At 44.1% G+C, this 22,069-nt stretch overlaps 1 protein-coding gene across 12 annotated transcripts in view; it reads right to left on the reverse strand.

The window, feature by feature from the left end:
• The window catches only part of MECOM (MDS1 and EVI1 complex locus), a 100,299-nt gene that overhangs the window by 16,236 nt on the left and 61,994 nt on the right, over positions 1–22,069 (reverse strand). For 7 of the 12 annotated variants that reach the window (XM_048506167.1, XM_048506160.1, XM_048506166.1 and 4 more), the window contains 2 exons: positions 18,034–18,060; positions 4,005–4,171 (listed from right to left, as the gene is read on the reverse strand). In XM_048506167.1, the coding sequence (XP_048362124.1) occupies positions 4,005–4,171; positions 18,034–18,060 (194 nt within the window). The remainder of the gene's footprint in view (positions 1–4,004; positions 4,172–18,033; positions 18,061–22,069) is intronic. The other 5 variants (XM_048506169.1, XM_048506168.1, XM_048506165.1 and 2 more) reach the window with 1 other exon arrangement.

A 22,069-nucleotide genomic window follows, 5' to 3' on the forward strand; every position in this document is an offset into this window, starting at 1 on the left:
TAATCCAAGGTCACTCAGCCGGAATGTAGGAGTGGGGAAACAAGTTTGGTTCACCAGATAAGAGTCTGTCGCTCATGTGGAGAAGTAGCAAATCAAACCTTGTTCTCCAGATTAGAGTCCACTTGCTCTTAATCACTACACCACACTGGCTTTCCAGACAAGTCCATTGTAAGATGATTGTTGTCTTATAAATTCACATGGGTGAAGGTGGCTCAAGACAGATAACATTTATTGTATCAGGGGAAAACACCCAAGAATGAAAAATGTTCCTCACATTCTAACGGCTACCGGTTTTCCTGAGGTAAATCAAAATGCATTGTATTGGTTGTTTTGTTCCAGTGAAGGCCATGCTGTCTCCTTCCTGTGAGAACAGTCGGTGCTGTTCCCCTTTGGGAACTGGTACCGAGGGTAGGTGTCATGTGACGGGGAAGGGACACGGACAGAGGAGTATAATGGAAGCTGTCTGGAGCCTAATTCTCAGTTCTGTCAATGGAAGTCTCCATGCTTTATTCTGATGCTGTTTCAATAAAAGAAATCACTTGAATACGAAATCTCGTTATTTAACAGACCAGGAGGATGATACCCTCAAAGCTCCTGATGCCTCCAGGGGGCAGCTGGGCTGTGGCCCTTTAAATACCTTTACTCCTTACATTGCCATTTTTTTAAATGTATGGAGCAGGATCAACCTCTCATTGAACTTTTTTTTTTGCAGTTTACTTAAGGAGACCCTCACTGGGTTTTCAAGAGATGTTTAAAGGTGGTTTGCCATTGCCTAACCCTGGGCTCCCATAGTGGTCTCTCACCAAATACTTGCAGGGTAGAGTCTGAGGCCGTTTCCGCACGGCCACGCTGGGGGTCGAGTCGGCGTACACGATGCCAACCCAACCTCCTTGGGACCGTTCGCACGAACAGTCCCGGAAACTACCAGGAAGACGGCGCCGCACTGCACCTTCGCCCGATCAGCCTACCTTCCCTGCGACCGTCCGGCACGTCGCCAAGGCCAGGGAACACACCCCCCTGCCCTGTGCGACGGCAGCGGTTGGAAGCGGCTGTTTTCCAAAAACCTCGTTCGGGGAGCAAGGTTGGGAAACAGTGGCTTCGCGCCGCTGGGGAGGAGCGAGGGCGGCGCGGCTGCGAAGCAGCTGCGCCCCCCTTGCGAACAGCTCCCTGTGGACAGCATTTTTGCCATCCCCAGGGCGCTGTTTTTGGCCCATGTGGAAAGGGCCTGAGTGTATGACTGGCCTAAAGTCAACCACAGGTTTCCATGGCAGTGTGGGGGTTTGAACCGGGGTTTCCCCGATCCTAATCTAACACCTTAACTACTACACTACATGAGCTCTCATTCATTGGACTAGTGATCCTTTAAACAGCTTTTAATGTGTGGATGTACTGTGGACTAGCTGGGATTCATGCCCTCTTTCCTAGCCGTGCCTGCTGCCTCAGCAGGGCAAAGGAGGCAGCGCCAGATCAAAAACATTTTTTATTTCATTTGGTGATTTTGGAAAGGGCACACTTATCACTTTTCCTTGATTTTCTGGAAGTGTTGTTCTAATATCCTGGCATAACTTCTTGACAATACTTCTGATGTTGAAGGAAAGTGATAATCATACTCTTTCTGACTTTCCAGTACAGAATTAAAACAATAACTTTGAAGTGCACATCCCTAGGAACAGCTACCAATAACCTTTGGGGATCTGGGCATAAAAAGCCATGTAAAACTCTGCGGAGTTTTCCTCTTTCAGGTTAAACGTGAGTGACGTGTAAGTTTGGCCAGGCAACCTAGTTCAAATTTGGCAGGTTTATTTGTAAATCTGTTTCTAGGTGTGCATCTTTTATTCCTGTAGTCACCCCCATGAAGGAAACATAAACAGCTACATTTGCAATCTGTTTACATTTCCATGATGCTTTTTTAAAACCAGAGGTGAAAAGCACATGAAATGCAGGATAAAATCCTGAGCTTAAATGGCATGACATCAAATGTTGCCATACAGCAGAATGAAGCATAACCGGAAAGACCTATGAACGTTTCCCAGGATGAACTGTAACAAAAACCGTCACAATTCAATAACTGTGACATCAGTAGAGATCAGAACTATATTACTGCGACTGAAAATGTCTTCCCTGTTCTCTCTTGATGCAAGAACGAGTGAATTCACAAGTCTTTTGGATGGACAAAGACTGATTGACCATAGATTATTTCTTCTGCAGAGTAACAGGCGCAACTTTCCCCTTACAGCTACTGCAGCAATAGATCTGAACCAGTAATAGTAATTTGACAGTTGCCTGACTTCAATGGAACAGAATGGAGTCTTGCTGTAAAATAATAAACCTCTTCTATCAGTTTTCATTATTCCAAATGCTACCCCAGCTGCTATACGAATCAAGAGAGTCAAATTGACAAGACCAGATCCCAAACAGCTTCTGGTCTAGTGAATTTTATTTCTCAACTGGAGGGTTGGGGTGGGGTTTAAATGTCTTGAATGGTGGGACTAAGGTTGCCAACTCTGGCATGGAAATTCCTGGAGATTTGAGAGCAGTGCCTGTGGGGGAGAATTTTCATCTGGAATCTATGCTGTGCTTTAGACTCCGGATGTGAGGGCGATCTGGCTGCGACATCTGTCACCCCATTGGTCGCCAGGGTGGATTTGGCTGAACTGGCTGGCTAGGTGGGTGTCCCCTACCTCCCTCACTGCTCCATGTGTGTCCCTCCCGAAGCTGCGAACTTGGTGGAAGAGGACGACCATCCCAGATAGAAGGAGTGTACTATAGACTCTGCCCTCTGGGGAAAATGGATCTATGGAGCAGCAGTGGCATAGGAGGTTAAGAGCTCATGTATCTAATCTGGAGGAACTGGGTTTGATTCCCAGCTCTGCCGCCTGAGCTGTGGAGGCTTATCTGGGGAATTTAGATTAGCCTGCACACTCCCACACACGCCAGCTGGGTGACCTTGGGCTAGTCACAGCTTCTCGGAGCTCTCTCAGCCCCACCTACCTCACAGGGTGTTTGTTGTGAGGGGGGAAGGGCAAGGAGATTGTAAGCCCCTTTGAGTCTCCTACAGGAGAGAAAGGGGGGATATAAATCCAAACTCTTCTTCTTCTCTATGTTGATCAGTTTTTAGTTCTCAAGGCCCCACCTGGAGGTTGGCAACCGATGAAGGAGGAGGCATTCATATATTTTTCTTCCTTCCTAAAAGGCTACATGAATGCTTATGTGAACAAGCTCCCATCCTTCCACCAACCGAAAATGCAGCAAAATTCACTTTAAAAGCAACGCTGAAAACTATTCAGACAAGGGCAGGCCAAAAGTGTAATATTTGTCAGGGCTACTCTCCAGAAATGGACTTTTAAAATTTTGACAAAATTTCAAATTCAAAATTGCACCCTAACGAGGTGTGAAATTAATTACATTTTGAGGTCAACAAGAAAGGCTCCCTTTGAGTCTTACAAACGGCCTTACACTTAAGACCTAAAAGACCGCAGATGTCTTATGTGCTCGGTCCAGCTCCCCAAACAAAACGTTCATTGATTTCTTTGGGAGAGGTCGATGGGAGCCAAATATTTGGAATGACGACTCGGCTGTTTTAACACCTCTCCTAATCATTAGCAGATCTTGTGAAATTTTCCTTTTGGCATTATCAAAGGAAAGATCAAGAGGGAAACGGTCTTGGAGTACATGATCAGGGAAAAAAATATGAGGGAAAAGATCACGCATTAATATAAAGGTGATGAGGAAATTTTGGAATGAGCCCGCGTGTGCGATGTTTCGGCCTCATTTATCAAACTCAAGGTAATGTAGGACAAAATTCTTCGGTAATTACAAACAAACACACAATCAAACAACATGCCCATGTCTGGCTGAATAAAGAACCTTTTAAATGCCAGTGACCCACCATAATCCCTATTAATCATCCACTCTCAAGTAATTTATAAAGTAAACAACAGAGGCTTGCAAAAGAAAAGAGTTGTTCAGACTGCCTGTTGGGGTTATTCGCTCGGGAAGTTTACCTGCAGGTATAGCGCTCTTTGCCCTTCCTTAGGAGGTTCTCCGGCAAGGTGCTGGGTGGGGCTCGGAAGTTGAACATAGACGGGACAGACTGTATGAGCTCGTTGGCTTCTGGTTTCAGGGCGCTAAAACTCTCTAACTTTTCGGCCATGTTTTCGATGGCTGACATCTGCAAGAAGGAAAAAAATACCGTATCGTGAGGATATTCTTGTGAGCCATAGAGAACACCGGATCCAAGCAATATTCACTTAAAATCTCTACCGCATCTATTTGCAGTGGCTTTCTTTTTCAGACACAGCAAAATAACTAGGAACACAACTTTTGGATTGTTTTAATGACACATTTAAGGTTCTTTTTCACACAGCTGACTAATTCTGATGCAGGGATAATATAATGTGTATCTTAGGCTGACCAGATGTCCCGCTTTTGGCGGGACAGTCCCGCCTTGAAACAACTTGTCCCGCGTCCCGCTGGTTTTTCAAGTGTCCCGGGTTTTGGAAGGCTGCCACACTGCCTTCTGGGGCGCAAGGCAGTGTGGCAGCCTCCCGTGCGGCCGCAGGAGCGCACAACCTTCTGGGGAGCTCCTGTTTCCCGCCCTGTGACAGGGCGGGAAACGGGAGCGCCCCAGAAGGCCGTGTGCTCCTGCGGCTGCACGTGCGGCCGGCCGCCTGTCCCGGTTCATGAAGGTGACCATCTGGTCACCTTAGTGTATCTGCAAATATAAACTGGATTCAAACCGATAGAGCAATTATGATATCTCCAAAGATCCCTGGAGCTGCAGATTTGTTAGTTTCTTGTTCTCTTTCCAGAATGTTAATTCCCAAGAGTCCTTGATGGTGGGGGCAGAACATTTAGATCAGTTTGTGTTTGTAGCCCATTAATCAGTCTTCTAGTGATCGTTTCATTCCATGAAAATCAGCAGTAAGCTTCCATCTTGGCCCAATTCAAAGATTGGTAGGTAGCCTGCACTATTCCTTTCTTTCTGTGTGACAATAGGATAACGCATGCACAGTAGGATAAATAGGATAACATACATGCACAAAGATTCCACCTCTATCAAAGTGACCTGGGAAGCCAACTCATGGGATCACTCTGGCCCCTTCCGCACATGCAGAATAATGCACTTTTTGATCCACTTTCACAACTGTTGGCAAGTGGGTTTTGCTATTCCGCACAGTAAAATCCAGCTGCAAAATGCATTGAAAGTGGATTGAAAGTGCATTATTCTGCATGTGCGGAAGGGGCCTCTGTATATACAATGGCTATACTTGGAGTGTTGCTATGTACATAAAAGAGGTTTCATGCATCTGTCTGGTTGCACTGTGTCACTCCCATTAGAACAAGACTCTGCATTTTATTAGCCAAAATGACTTTTGCCTGTCTTCTAAACTGGTTCACACATGTAAAGACTGTGGAATTAGATGGTGACATGCGTGTATGAATAGGCCACCATGAGTCTAACATCGAGTCTAGAACTTTCTCATGACCATAGATACAATTCATCAGTGGTGGCAGCCCTCAAGGCCACAGTAATCAAGCGTAGAAAAATCAAGGGATGAGCTTGGACATGTGAACTAGCCCTTAAAGATACTATGAAACACGGTACGAACTTAGGTCATGGAAAAGATTTGCTAATACTTCTAATGGAAGTACTACTGAAATTATTTAACAATCATTCAATGCCAGCTCTGTGCTGGATGACACAGAAAAAATAACTCTGCTCAATTCAAGACAACAGTTCAAATCAGGGACTAACCAATGGGAGAGTGAGGTGGTTGCAGAAGTATGTCTAGAATGTAAAGTGGGGTTGTTTAGGGAAGCTTTATTCCTGAAAAAAATACTTTGGAGAGATCACACTATTGTAAGCAGTGGTTAAAAAAACTGCAAATGAAGAAGTATTCCAAAAAATGGGTCAAGTTCCATTCACATTAACAGCCCTCAGCACACTAATGCTACTGGGCTGGATCCTGTGCATCTACTCCACTAGAGGAGGTGAGTTCCTCTCAGAGGCGTAGCTCCAAGGGGAAAGGGGAAGCGTGCGACGCACCGGGCACACACCCCTATGGGGGTGTGGTGAGGGCGTTCCGGGGGCGTGGTGGAGGCATTCCGGAACAGGGGCAGAGGATGGACTGGTGCACTGGGTGCTTTCCCCCTTGCTACGCCTCTGGTTCCTCCCCAGCCCAGAGGCTTTTCCTGACACAAGAGGTTATTGGAAGAGCCCCCCCCCCCTGCACCAGGGAACAGCACTACCCTAGCCCTAGCCCAGGGGTAGGGAACCTGCGGCTCTCCAGATGTTCAGGAACTACAATTTCCATCAGCCCCTACCAGCATGGCCAATTGGCCAAGCTGACAGAGGCTGATGGGGAATTATGGATGGTATCTGGAAAACCTGGAGACCTACCCTAACTTAACCATAGCTGCAGGATTTAATCCACTGACTTAGCAAAAGCTAAAAATGTAATTTTGCTGGAATGAAATATTTAGAATCACACATTTTGCTTTGAATGGTAGTCAAACGACTGCGGCTTAAGCCAATCGCCCCTATCCTAAGCAAGGTCATTTTGCAAAACAGAAACAAAACCCCCGAAGTTTAATAAGTGAGACTCATCCCATGAGGCAAGGTGTCCGTACACTTTATTTGCTGAGCACGTACATCACCCTTACGTAAAAGCCACTCCATCAGGCTCAATATTATTTAGCAGTGACACACACGCAAAAAAAGTATTAAAAAGATGAGTTTGGCTTTTATTTTTCATATTCAAATACAGGGTAAATAAAATAACTTGGTTCGTGCCTGATCTTTTTCAGTCCAATAAACAAACAACCAAACAACAGCTTGTTTGTTTCCTTGAAGTGACTATTCACGTCCTGCTTAACGCCAGGTATTTCTCTCCCCTTTCGCCCGGGGCCTGCCCTCTCGTTTCATGCTCAGACTCCTAATGCTCCCTACAAATTGCAACGTACAGGGTACCACTGCCAATTTGCCAAATGTCTTTCATCAAACGCCGCCGTGCAAAAAAGAAAAGAAAAGAAAAGACCCACACATCTCAGAGGGAAGTCAAGATACATTTACTTGTCAGGAGACAAATGGGAAAGCACAAGGAAGCAGTAAGGGCTGGAAGCTCTGGGGTTTGATTCATAATCACTCAGCTGCTAAAACATTCTCCACAGATGCGAGCGGACAGGGCATTTGTCAATATGAAGGGTTTTGACAGGTACTGATCGTGGGGCTGAGATATGTAATGATGATGCTGGTTGGGATGGGAGGTAATTCCGTCCTAGTAGAGCAATGTCATTATCGGCCTACAGTGTTCGGCATTATTGCAACATTTATTTTGCGGTCCTCCTTATTTCCCCTTCCCCTCCTCCCCAAAATCAATCAGCGTTTGTGTTTCCCGTTGCCTTTAATGCCTCCTAATTGCTCCTGGAAATAAACCATTTTACAACTATTTCATTTTTTTTGGTCAAAGATAGCAACCAAACAGCTGCCAGCTGCCTGGGGCGATACGCCTCTGTCCCTCAGTCTTCAGGCTGCTTGGTGTCACACCGGGTGTGTTGATGCCTGTCTGTGGCTGGGGAAGAAAGATCCAGGAGGATGAAAAATAGAAGAAGAGCCTGGATTTATACCCTGCTTTTCTCAACTGTAAGGAGTCTCAGAGCAGCTTAGAAACTCCTTCCCTTCTCCTCTTGGCAGGAGAAGGGAGGAGTTCTAACCTCTAAGACTCCCTTACAGAGATGAAAAAGCAGAGGTATCAACTCTGAGCTCTTCTCAGCCCTAACAATGAACAGGGCAGAGAGAATTCTGAGCTGTGACTTGCACAAGGTGACCCTTGTAGGATGCATGTGGAGGAGTGAGGAACCAAACACGATTCTCCAGCTATTAACCACCACACCAGGCTGGCTCCCAAGCAGTGGTGGGATCCAAAAATTTTAGTAACAGGTTCCCATGGTGGTGGGATTCAAACTGTGGCGTAGCGCCAATGGGGCTGGGCAGGGCACGACGTGAGCATGGCCGGGCATTCTGGGGGCGTTGCATTCCTGGGCAGGGCTGTGGCAAGGACACATCCACTGCGCCGGTCCTTGGGCAGGAAATGAATGCACGCAGGCGCAGGCTGCCACGCACGCCGGTGCACCTCCTGCTAGACTGCTTCAAGTTCTGCGCGCTACTGCTGAGAGGAGGGCGTAACTAAGGCAAACATCACGTGACAAAATGACCAATTAGTCACCCCCTCTCGGCACACACAAATAATTAGTAACCTACTCTCGGGAACCTGTGAGAACCTGCTGGATCCCACCTCTGCTCCCAAGTACTTACATCTTATTTCTGTCTATCTAAATATCCAAGCTAGGTTCATTATGGAGCGGGTCTTGTTTTGTTTTTTAAAAGATCAGTGGCTGGATCAGCATTCCCCCCCCCCCCATTTCCTCAGACCCTAGCAGTAATAAATTAACCCTCTCTCGCTCTCCTTTCTGCCTGAAAAAGCACCATCAAAAAACTACCATTGGTAGCTGGTTCTGACCTAGTTGGTTACTGCACTAGTTGGTTACTGCATTTCTGCACTAGTTGATTACCATTACCGTAGGATGATTTGATTTTTTTGTGCATTTGACATACTCTATCTTCACAGCTGGCCTGATGTCCCCTGAGAGTGGTACTGTTCTGGTGGGGTTCACTGAATCCCTTTACACCCTGTTAAGTCAAGGCTACCTGGTCTCATGCATACAGCAAGGCATACCCAGTCCTTGCTGTCAGGTTTCTTATCTATTTCTAGTTTCAGGTGAGCAGTGATGTTGGGTCTGTAGTAGAAGACTCCCTTCAGGAGTTTTGACTCTAGAAAACTTATATCCTGGAAATTTTGTTATTCTTTAAGATGCCACTGGACTCAAATCTGGCTTTTTTAATTTATGTATTTAAATATCCACATCCTGCATTCTCTGCTGTTCACATGGCACATATAGCAGCTCACAACAGAAGCTAAAACACACATGGGTCATAACGAAACCACAACAAGCTCTACATTGAAACAGTAATAAAGCTGATACCTAAAATTCCATGGTTTAAAAAAGCCGTGTCTAACAAAACAAACCAGGCTGCAGCATGCTATAGTGGTTAAGAGTGGTGGACTCTGATCTAGTGAACTGGATTTGTTTCCCCTCTCCAAACCAAGAAGTTTGCTGGTTGACTTGGGGTAGTCACAGTTCCTCAGAACTCTCTCAGCCTCCCCTACCTCACAAGGTGCCTGTTGTGGGGAGAAGAAGGGAAGGTGATTGAAAACCACTTGGAGATTCCTTACAGAAGAGAAAAGTGGGGTATATATCCAAACTCTTCTTCTTTCTGAGGCCGTTTCTGCACGGGCAATTTATGGCGGCCTGGAGACGGTAAAAACACCGTCTCCAGGCCGCCATTCCTGAGCGCCAATGCTACCTTGTAGCCCAGCCCTAAGCGCCACTTTCCGGCCGGCCTGGTGGCGTTGCCACCAAAGGCGCTGATCCAAGCTCTTTTTTGAAAACGCCGGAACGTAAGAACCCGCTACCCGGATCAGACGGCAGCGGCTTCATGCCGCTACTCCAGCTCCATGACACTCACCTTGGCCCTCCCGGTGCCTCTGGCGCGTCGCATGTAGGCAGGGAAAGCCATGGCCTTCTGCGCCTGTTGCTCAGGCGCGCACCAGGACTGTCAAGGCGTCGAAACCTCAGATGACGCCGAGCCGAGGTTCTTGAGTCGGCTGGTAGCCCGGCTCAGCGGCGCCGGCTGCCCAGCTGCTTCAGAACCCGTCCATGCGGACGGTCCCAGCGTCTTCCAGTCGGTAGCGCAATCGCCCGTACTACCCGTTCCGCCGCCCGTCTTGAAGCGGCCTGGCGATAGAGACCCAAAGCACCTAGCCAGAGAGAGTATTCCTTAGTGTGGTTGCCACCAAAAACAATGATCAGCTCTTGCCTTTGCAGTCCTTAGCTCCACACAGAATAGGATAGGGATCAAGGCTTTCTCCTAGGGAGGAGCTAATAATAATTAAGTGCCATGAAGTCACAACAGACTTATGGCGACTCCTCAAGAGGTTTGCCAGAGAAGAGGTGAGCCAAGATGGTTTACCATTGCCTTCCTATGCACTGCATTCCTGGTCTTCCTTGGTTGTCTCTCATCCACTGGCCAGTCCTGCTTAACTTCCAGGCTTTGATGAGCTTTGGCTAGTTGGGGCTATTGAGGCCAGTGGCATAGCACCAACGGGACAGGGGGCGACGCCCAGGGCACATGCCTCAGCGGGGGTATTCCAGGACGTGGTGGGGGCGGGTGGCACCGTGGCAGGGGCACAGGTCTCGCACATGTCCCGGTCGCAGTTTCCCCTCGCTCCACCCCAGATTGAGGCTGCTATAGGGAGGACCTCATGAAGCACATATGGTAGGCAGCACTCTCCAGATATGCAGGGCCAGACCATCCAAAGGCCCTTTTATCAGGTGTGCACTGTGTGTGATGGGTGCCTGCAGATGAACACGAATTATATGGTAACAAAATTAGCAATCCTGTTATGAAGGGCAGGTCCATATGAGACCCTTCCCATGAGCCCTGCTGCCTACCTCTCCTTTTACCCAGAGTGAATCACATGGGTGATTTTAATCTCCACTATTTCCAGGCTAACCACTGAGATTTAGAGAAGGTGTTGACAAACTTTTTGAGCCTGTGTACACGTTTGAAATTCTGACAAAGGGCATTGAATACCATCACAAAATGGCTGCTGTGGAAAGCAAGCTGCCTCAGGAGAAATGACATAATTATAGATATAGGCAACAGGACTAACCACAAAATGGTGGGAAATTATAAGCCAATAGAGACTGTCGCTGCTAAATGGGTATTCCATGCAGGTCAAAGATCTTATGTGGATTTCTTGTACAAAAAAGAAGCTGAAACTACCACTGGGACTTTACTACATGGAAGAGATGCTGTTTGTGGTCATTTTACAAGTTCAAGAAGGTTTACTTCCTGCAGTATTCCCACAGAGAGAGGTTTCCAAGTCCACAGCTGCAAGAAAGCCTGTCTAGAACAGGGATGTGATGCGCCGGTCTAGGATCAGTCCAGTGCTTTGCTGGTCAGTCGTCTGGCAGGATGCTCCCTGAACTTCTGATCCCTTCAAGAACTTTTTGATTTCTCTCCCAAAATGGAAGAGGCAAGCAGATTCCAGGAAACATGTTGGCACTCCCAGATATTGTGCTGGGGAATCCCTGATTTCAAATAAATGGAAGATTGCTTCCGTTTTCCTTATCTTCTCCCCTCCGTTTGGTCTGAAATGAATTTTCTGTTTATGTTATTGTATTGTTATGGCAATAAAGGTTGTTGATGTTGATGTTGTTGGAAGATTAGCTCAACTGAGCCATTTTGATTGATCTCTTCACTGATTTATTCAGGTGTTTGTGAAATAAAACCCTGTCAAAACAAGGTTAAAGGGTCCGTTTCCCTCTACCGCTTAACTGTTTGTTCTTTGATGAATCTGATCTTTTTTTACAAATAGGTTTTAGAGAGAAGTCTTGTGAAAATGGTTCTGTATAATTGCTGCACAATTTATGCATTGTTTTTATGGTAAAGTGGCACAGTAAATATGCAAGAGACACTAAAAAAACAGCAAGGAGTTCCAGGTGGAACTAAACCTTACATGGGATTCACAGCTCCTGAATTCAATGCCTTGCATAACATTCCCACTTTCCCTCTGTAGCATCTAATACAACTTGCCAATCCTCCTAACCTCATAGCTCTAAACTTCCATCTTGCTCCATGTAACTGGCTAAAGTGAAGAAACACACACTACTAAGGACACTTGGAAAGTTGTACAAGATGTTTCAGAGGAGGAAAGAGCTCAAAGCTGCCATTTTCAGCAGCAATCCTGCGACTTTTGTAATGTTGTTCTTCAATAAGCGTCTCAGTGAAAAAAACACCATACTTTTCCCTTCACTTTTCAGTCCTGCACTGATAAAAATGAAGGGAAGAAGGGATTATTAGCCCCCTTCCTTCTTCCTGTATTCAGCTTTTTTTGAACATTTGTATTGTCTTCCTGGGCTGCTGAGAAGCACCGAAGCAGCATGAAAGCTATCAGAGCAGCCTTTCTTTAATCTTTTTGATGCCAAGCGAGGGTAGCTTTTTGCCTCAGCTGAGGCAAAAGGTCATGGTTTCCCCATCTGAACAGATGTTCTCAGACAAAGCAAACTAAAGAAAGGTTGCTGAGGCAGAACTGAGGGCTGGAGGACATATCAGCAGTTAAAGAGGAAGGAAACCCTACAGAAATGTCATATCTGTAACAATGACAGCTAACCAAAAAAAAGAAGCAAGCAGATGATTTACAATGTAAACAGCTCCATGCCTAATTTCTAAAAGCAGAAATGGAAGGGGTGGGGGGCAGGTCTGCTAAGAAGTCTCCCTCTCGACTTGTCGAGAAAGTACTGAATCAGAATTCAGTGCTTTGTATCAATTACCTCAACAATCCATCCAAACACTATACAGTATCATTATTCCCATAATGAGGCTATGAGAGAGTGGTTTTTCTAAGGCTACCACCTGATGTAATTCTTGAGATGATATTTGAATTGGTTCACAACTTGCACTTCTGCCTGCCCCAAAGGAAATCATTCTGCTCATCATAGATAAGAATGTAAGTGAGCCTGCTGGATCAGACCAATGGTCCATCTCGTCCAACATGCTGTTTCACACAGCAACCAAGTAAACTGGGCATAAAGGCTGAGGCCTTCCTCGATGCTATGTCTCAGTACTGGTATTCAGAGGTTTGCTGTCTTTATATATGGAGTCACCATGGTTAGTAACCATCACTACACTTCTCCATGAATCTGTCTAACCCTCTTTAAAAGCCATTTCCAGGTGTGATGATTCAACGGCAAAAGGAAAGAACCCTGCAACATCTTACTTCACAAACTCCAGAGCTGAGTCTTTGTTCCAAGGAACAGCAGCACTAATTTGGTCTGAAGGATTCTATGCTTAGCAGAATCAGATTAAATTACCAGTAAAACCCTGTATTAGCAGCCACAAAGGCCAGCACAGCATTTCAAAGACAACATCATGGGCTTTGTTGTCCTGTCCGACTACTCCAAATCCTTATTAAATAAAAATATGGGGGATTCTAACAGAGACCTTGTATGTTCAATGAAATCCTGTGCATAGTTAGTCTGTTGACTCCAGTTGGTTTTGACTGCATAGACCTGCACAGTGCTAGATGTCCTACTACTGAGCAGAACACTGATAGCTGTTGACCTGGGTCAAGGGAAAGAGGATGACAGCAGTGGATAAATCTTGGAACAATGCCTAACTGTGAATGAAGAGGAATTATTTCTCCCTCTCTGTGTGTCCCTTTCTGCATAACACAAATAAAACGTCTTGAGGATGGGGAAAAAGTGTTTTGGGGAGGAAGTCTGCACAGATTTCCCCCCAAGACGTGTTATTTCTGCTCAACTTGGGTTTTTGCAAAAGAAACTAGTGATTCTTCTTTACCAAGTCAGCTTAAAGTCATCTCCTGCTTGCTGTGTGGAGCTAACAAGACTACTTATTTCTCCCGCCCAGTCAAAAAAAGCTCCCACTTTCGTTTTGTCCCACCGGCCATTTTCTGCTGCTTGAAACCTCTGTTGCACCTGCCATGCTAAAGTTGCCCAAGACGTTTCTTCTGCATGCATCACAGCTGATTCTCAAATTGTGTTCATTTCTTTGAAGACAGCTCATCAAAAATGTTGAAAAAGGGAAAATTATATATTGCTGGAACTGGCAGCAACAGCTGAGTTGAACCATGTACATTTTGAGCTTAAAAGAAGCACAGGCGCAATGTATGCAGAGGAAATGTTCTGGGCAACTTTAGCAAAGGGCAGGTGCAATGGAGGTTTCAAGGAGCAGAAAATGGCCAGTGGGAGAAAACAAAAGTGAGAACTTTTTTTGATTGGGCAGGAGAAATAAGCTGCTCGGGTGCTTTATTTTTTTTCCTCTTTGCACAAAAAAATGAGGAGATGGGTTTTTTTTTAAGATGCCCCCAGGATGTCTTATTTTTGTGTGGGAAGGTCTCTCTCTCTCTCTCTCTCTCTCTCAAATCACTAGATTTATGAACGACGATATACTTCTGTATGTAAAATTTAAGGGGAAAAAGCTTAAAAATAAATAAATTACACAGTATGTGAATGGCATGCACTACCATGTTGAGTGAGTGTAATGTTCATTTGAACAGGAGACCTGAGAACTTAATAAGTTCGTGAAACTCGGAGAGGATAGTCAGTGAGCTGAGAACAGAACATCACTATACTTATCACAAACTGATGAAAGCAACACAGGATGGATAGTTTATTTATCAATATACCGTAGTTAGTGATTGCCGTTCTGCACCTAGCAAGCTCAAGTATCCTTACAGACATATGCAAGAGTAAAAACATAAAACACAGAGTACAAACAGCCTGTTTTCCCTCCCATTGTGCTTTGCTTGGGAGCTTCCCAAGGAGTAGCTAGCTGGGAAACAAGAATATTTAGAACAGATGGACCTTGAGTATGATTTAGGATGACATACTTATAGTGCCAATTGATGGCTGAACCCTCCTGAGCTGGAAAGTTTCTGTGTAAACAAGAACAAGACAGTAGGTGGCTGGAGATTCAACTACTGTTGAAGCAGCAGGCTGCAGTGAGGTCTACCACTGCCTGTATTGTACAGCCATTTTGGAAACTGTGGATTCAGCTAGTCCGTAGAGGTTGTGCTTCCCAAAAGATCTCCTAGAACTGCAAGTGATTTCCAGACTACAAAGATCAGTTCCCTGGACAAAATGGCTGCTCTGGAGGCTGGATTCTATGGTATTGTACCCTGCCCTCCTCAAACCCTGCCCTTTCCAGACTTCACCCCCCATCATCCCTCAAATTTCAAGGAATTTCCAAACCCATAGCTGGCAATCCTAGTAGAGATATAGCAGCTATGGGTATGAGGAAAGGTGGATATAAGGGGGAAAGTGGTGAGTATAGGGGTGGCTAGATACCTCCCCACTCCCATAAAACTGAGTGGAACAGATGTTTGGAGCGGCAAAACTTCCCTCACTAATGGACTGCCATTTCCCAAACCCATGAATATTTTACCTCAAGTTAGGGGAAAAAATTCAAAATAGCAAAACAGACATTCCCGGAGTGGGGGGAGGGCAAAACAGTTTATCATCTTGTTTTGCTGCCATATAGCCAAGCAAAATATGCTCACAATCTGTGTTCAGTATTTTTAAAAACATATTCTATGTTCTACAGAGCAGCAATTTTTGATTTACATATGTAAAGACCTGATTTTGTCTGTATCCAGATGTTTAGAAAAGGAAGCGGCTTGTATCCCCAACCTCCCTTTTGGTCCCTAAGAGACTATAAACTGCTGGGTGACACAAAGTTATATGCACTCTCAATTCCCGCAGCGCAGACCCAAAAATGCAGACATTACCATAAGCGGGGGAAAAAAATAAGGATTTATAAACAGCTCGGATAGAACTGATACCATCAACTAGGCCTCGGACATTCAAGTTAAAATTTATTAGCTAGGAACAGAAAAACAGTAACAGAAATGGAGGGTAACAAATTTAAAAATAATGTTAACTTGATGGTTTAAGATAGTCTAGGAGACAATTTATATGGCCCTAACATTTTATAAATTAAGCCAGCTCATACTGGTATCACAAAATGGCTGACTTTAACAAGCCATAACTTATGGGAAAGAAGACCTCTATAGATGTTAATTTTAATAGCATCATCTCAAAGAATTATAAAAATCTGAACTTTAGAAACTTTTATTTTTCCATCATGTTATTATAAAACTAGCCATATTACTCTGAAGGAACCAAAGGCTTTCCAATGAAGAGCAAGCAGAATTACATGGATGAATGGGTGTATGTTTATTTGAACAAGAGAATAGAAAGTGGAAGAAATGGTGTTTGGTTGGGCCAATAAAAATTGCCCTGCTTGTGGTTGCTGCTTGGTTTCTCACCACAATTCACTCTCAGTGAACAAAATGTTGTGAATAATACCTCCCATTTTTTGTTTTGAAGGACCAGAGAAAACCAGTCCGAGAATAAAACATTTTAAGAGTAGGAACCAGAGTAAGACATTTGAGCTATCACAATCATAGCTGGTCATTCACAAAAAGACCTTATGATTATTCTAAAGACTAACAAATTTATTGTGGCGTAAATGTTTTCATTGTGTGAGGTGCATGTGGATCAATTCAGAACCATTAAGTTTTACTCCAAACTAATATGCAAAGTCTATAAAAATAAGTTACTTGAGAAGCTGCTGGATTAATTTTTGATCTCAGCTGGTTATGATTAGGAACTAAAAGATGTCATTTAAGAAACATAAATATGAGCTTTCTTTTTCTTTTTGCCATCAAGTCACAGCTGACTTATGGCGATCTTGTAGGGTTTTCAAGTCAAGTTTGGAGGTTGTTCACCATTGCCTGCCTCCAAATTACCCTGATAATCCTTGGAGGTTTCCCATCCACATACTTAGACAGGGTCAGGACTGAGAGTGTATGACTGGCCCACACCCAGCAAGCTTTCATGGTGTGCGGGCAGTGGTGGGATCCAAAAATTTTAATAACAGGTTCCGATGGTGGTGGGATTCAAACAGTGGTGCCGCCGCACACACGCACCTCCAGTCCCTATTGGGCAGGGAGGTTGCTTTAGTAACCCCTTCTCAGCACTCAGAAAAAATTAGTAACCACTTCTAGAGAAGTGGTGAGAACTGGTTGGATCCCACCTCTGTGTGAGGGAATTTAACCTGGGTTTCCCATGTCCTAGTCTGACACCTCAACCACTATATCACACTGGCCTTGCTCCAAGCCTAAAAATAAGTGCTGGAGTTGTATTTTTGTAAACAGACCTCTATTAAGACTAGCACATTTTCAACCCACAATTCCTCCAAGGAGTTCAGAGCAGTAGACTTGGTTTGCCTTCATTCTCACAACAACCCCACAAGTCAGTTTAGGTTAAGAGGGGTGACTGGCATGAGGTCCCCCAGTACGCTTAATGGAAGACTGGGAATTTGAACATTTTAATTGCTAGATCATCTCACCTAATTTTCAGTGCTCCAAGGAACACTGTCCCTATAAGGATTACCCCAATTTTCCCACTTAGGGTTACCAGTTGAGAAATACCTATAGATTTTAGGGGTACAGCATGAGAAGGGTGGGGTTTGGGGAGGGACTTCAATAGGGTGTAATGCCAGAGTCCATCTTCCAAAGTTGCCATTTTCTCCAAGGGAACTGATATCGGTTGTGTAGAGATCAGTTGTAATCCCAGGAGGTCTCCAGGTACCACCTGAAGATTGGCAACCCTATTTTCAGTACTTATAATAACTGTGCTGTTAAAAACATAAAAAGCAAATGCAGCTCAGTGGCCTGTGGTTATAATGTTTGTGACTTCATAGGGCCCAGGCACTTGGCTGTCTTAAAGCTCAGTCACAGATTAGCAAGTGATAAAGTCAGTGGTGGGCTTCAGCAGAACCGGTTGTTAAAATGGTGCTTGTAAACAAACAGTTGTTAAATTATTTGGATCCCACCACCGGAACCCGGTTGTTAAATTATTTGAATCCCACCACTGGATAAAGTTAGTCAGTGGTTTAAAGGGGGAACAGAGTTAGATCAATACTTTTAATCTGAAAACACGGATTAACATTCCTTGTGGTGGATTTATCTACTGAGGATAATTTCAACATGTTGCCGTTAAATCATGGACTGATATTTGACTAGCTGGCATAAGAAATGCTTAGAGCACCAATCAGAAGGGGATTTTTGTTGTTGTGGTTATTTATAAGCATAAGAATAGTTCATGTGTGCCATGAAAGACACCAACGCAATTCCATGCCTCTAGAAATCTTAGTAAAATTTGGTGAATGTGTTGTATTTGCAGACAAAGTGACAATTTAGGAGAAGTGACATAATTAGTGGGAACAAAGTTGTCATATTGCAGTACAACAAATTACTGTTCACGTCACACTGGCAATTTCTTTTACAGAATTTAGATTGAAAATATAAGTAATAAACTTACCCAAGTTCTTTGATCAGGCAATTGGAACTGGGAGCAAAATTGAAACAAAAACAACACATTATTCCGGGATTTGGATCCTTTATTGCAATAATGTATAAATCATGATACAATACGCTGGCCTTTAAGAAGCCACAAACTCTCTGCCGCTTCAGTACAAGAACTAACACAGTCACCCTTCTGGAAGTGGATTGTGTCTGAGAAGACATCAGGCCGTTATACATAAGAGCATTAAATGTGGTTAAAGTCAGTGCTGACACTTAAGTTCACTCAATTGCAGTTCAAGGAGGCAGAAGGAAAAGTATGGTGGGAAACAGGAGAATGAATGCTTAGGATTGGCTTCTGAATCTTAATTTTGGCTGAGAGGAATAAGTGAACTGGCCTGTGGTATTTAACAACGGGTTTATGACTGTTAGACTTTTTACATTTCAAAGATGGCTTCTGTAAAGAAAAATCAAGGACTATTGTACTCATTAATCCTTTTTAAAAAAAACTCCTCTCAGCTGCACACTTTTGAGGCAGGTTGGAACAATAGTCAGCATTAAAACTGAAAAGCTGATTAAGTGCCCCCGCCTCCTCCTACATTTTGGGTCCATTACCATCTATGGGCCCACTCTTTTTCTCCCCTTCTGGGAGAGTTTAATAGGAATTGTTGCGGGCATTGCTGATATTAATTGTTCTTAATTGCTGCATTTTAACTTAAATTATTTACAGTCTAGTATGTAACTATTATTTTATGTTGTTCACCGCCCAGAGCCCTTCGGGGGTTGGGCGGTCTATAAGACTGAGAAATAAATAAATAAAACAATAACACATTATATAAAGTTAAGGATTACAACCACTTGGTGCCTAAAGCAAGTTAAAGCAAGCAACAGGTGAGATGTTCTGAGGAGGAAGGTCTACCAATGCAGGGCCATCACCAAGGAGGTCCTGTCCCTGATAGCTACCACCTAACCTCTCAAGGTGGAAGCACACAGCTAGGAAGCAGAATGTATTTTGAGAACACTTCTCTCTTAAACACCTTCTACATGCTTTGGCTCCATAATGCAGAGTTGCCAACAGGCCCTAAGAAAATTGTAATATACCTTTACTAGAGGGTTAACCTGTGGGAAGATTTTCACATCATGGAAGTAAACATCACATGGCAAATAAGATCCTACTAAAGCTCTGTTGCAAGGACCAAACATGTTTTCCTCTAACAGCTAACAACCCTGCTAACGAATATCTTTAGAAAGTTCTTCATGGTCTGATTTGCATTTATACTAATAACAGTACGATATATACAGTGGGTCAAATTCCGCTTTTGGAAATAAATAGTTTTCTTAATGTGCTGTATTCCTAGTTTACCAATCCCCTCAAAGGGCAGGCAATGACATGCCCTTGGCATGTGAAGACCAACAGATCTAATTGACTCAGAAAGACCTTGTTTTGACTCACTACCATGGATAACTTTGTGTGTCTGAGCGCACACTATTATGGTCCCATGCTCTTTGTTCAGATCCATCTATTTGAAGAAATGACAGCATTTCTATCATTTGCTTTAATGTTTCTTTTTTTAAAAAAAGTTAATATGCTGTTGCCTCTCAAATTTCTAGCAGGCCCTACTGTATCCTTAGTGGGTTGTAGATAATTGTGTAGGCCTGGTTTATAGGGTATGAGCTGGGGAAAAGGAAACTTGCTATTTGGCTGACGGGCAGAAGGTCCCTTGCTCCCAAGTTCCACTGCCTGGCAGCAGGAGGGAAATATATGTGTGTGTGTGTGTGTGTGTGTGTGTGTGTGTGTGTGTGTGTCTGTCTGTCTGTCTGTCTGTCTGTCTGTCTGTCTGTCTGTCTGTGTGTGTGTGTGTGTGTGTGTGTGTGTGTATTGAGTGATGGCATCTCAGATTCTGGAAGTGATGTAATGCCATTTTCCAATGGTGCCCGCCCCCATGTCCCTGACCCAACCTCAACTCCTACTGGTTACCAGTCCTTGGCTGTCCTAGGTCCACAGAATAGGCAGAGTAACAGCATCAGGTCCAGATACACCAAGAAAGAGTCAAAAGAGGACAAGCCCTGGGCTCGGTTTAAGTGTTACAGTGGCCATATGAAGTACAGAAGACAGATGTTGGTGTGGGTTAAATCACTGGCATGGATAGGCTCATTACACAGCTGGGGTGATCTTCTTCAAGCTTTGCTTCAGACATTACTACTGATGTGGTTAAAGCTGCCACAGACACACAGCAAAAAGCTTCGTGGAATGGCACAGCAACCATCACAGGAAGTAGAGTTGCCAGTTCTGACCTGCGTGCAATTTTCAAGCGATGGTATTTAGTGTCATGCCATGGAAAATGTCAAGTGTCCATTTCCATGAATTAAATCTCTGTTCAAGAAACAGGATATCATCCCACCCCCCACCCCACCCCCCCACACTCCCGTTCAGTTGGCAACCTTAACTAGGATCTATTTAAAGTAGGTTCTATGTAATGACTGCAATAGGTAAAGAGGCTCTAAAGGAAAGACTGACTGAAGATATAAGGCAAAAAGATGCAGATGTCCAAGAGTAGACATGTTCACACATGTATGAGATCATGTCTCTTTAACTTGTAAAATGCACAGTAAAATATTTTTCATCTGCAAATGATTGTGGTTTTGCATGTATATGATGATAGCAATCGCAATACACATGCGCTGTGCTTTGTTAAGCCCTGTTGTGATGTTCCAGAGATTCCAGTCATTAGTTTTGTTGCTTAGAGCTGTTAAGGTCTGTACAATTTCAATTTTATATACACCATTAAGCACTACACTAGTTCAGTGCATGGTCTTACTTCTTATGTACATTGTAGATAATCAATCCAGATTTGGAGAAGCGCTTTCGCAGATGGATTCTTGGACCCGACAGCATTGGCGGGCATTAAAGAGCTATGCGACTTGATGTAGACTAGGAAGAGTGTCTCTCCCCATTAATTACAAAGTTCTTTGCTGAGGAAGGTGGGAGTATGTCTCCCAGCAAAACAGGGACTATTATTATCCAGAATACCTGTCTTATGGACTGTTGTCCATACTGCTTGATATACTTGGATTTTCCATTTTTATTTCATGCAGTCCTTTTGACGCTTACATTGGTTTGTACACTGCTTGATATAGTCGTGGTTCTTTATTCTTATATTGTGCAGACTCCTAGACACAGTCATAAGAACATTTATATTTTTGCATTTTTGGCTTTTGGATATTGTAGCTTATTACTTTTGCACTTGGGAGGAGCAAGAGGTATGTCTGTCATATGTATAAGACAATGTGTGTCACATGTACACTACGCACACACTAGAGCTAGAGTTGCTTGTTCCCAACCCCCTCTAAAACCTGCTATGTATAGGAAGACCTTCCACATGCCTATATCGGAACACACAAATGTATTCCTATGGGATCCCACACAAGGAAGATTCCCAATTTGATGTGTGGAATTCACCATGTGAGACACGATTACTTTGAACAATGGGTTCAATTTGGAATAGGATTTGGGAAAACAAAGTTATCTAACGAGACCTCTGTAATCTACTTTTTATGAGCACCGTTCGATGCTCCTCCCCCCCACCTTCTGTGTTGCGTGGTGGTATCTGCTGTACTTGGTGACAGAAGTGGCCACTGGTTAATGTAGCTGCTACTCAATTGATAGGCAGGCAGGCAAAAGAAAATGTCTGCCTATAACTCTTTCCCTCCTATCCTTTCTCTCCTTCCTCCCACTGGACAAACTGAGGACTACGTTGCCCGAAGTGCCCCAAACATCACTAATTACTGGAGAAGGAAGGAGAGGAGGCCAGGAGAGAAAGGTTGTACCCAACAGTGCAGTGCAGGCAGCAGCCACCAGAAGTTTCATGATGAGACATTCTTCTCACAAACTGAGCTAGAAAAGAATTCAGGATGTGAAGTTTGTGTATATATTGGAGGGGCACGTCACAAGACAGCAACCTGGGAAGTCTCCAAGAATCTTCTCTCTGCCAGTTGTTGTTGCTTTTAAACAATATTTTCACTGTTACAGCCACGGAGGATGGGGATGAGGAGGA

Source organism: Sphaerodactylus townsendi, linkage group LG08 (assembly GCF_021028975.2).
Source record: "Sphaerodactylus townsendi isolate TG3544 linkage group LG08, MPM_Stown_v2.3, whole genome shotgun sequence".
In the NCBI taxonomy this organism is placed as follows: Eukaryota; Metazoa; Chordata; class Lepidosauria; order Squamata; family Sphaerodactylidae; genus Sphaerodactylus; species Sphaerodactylus townsendi.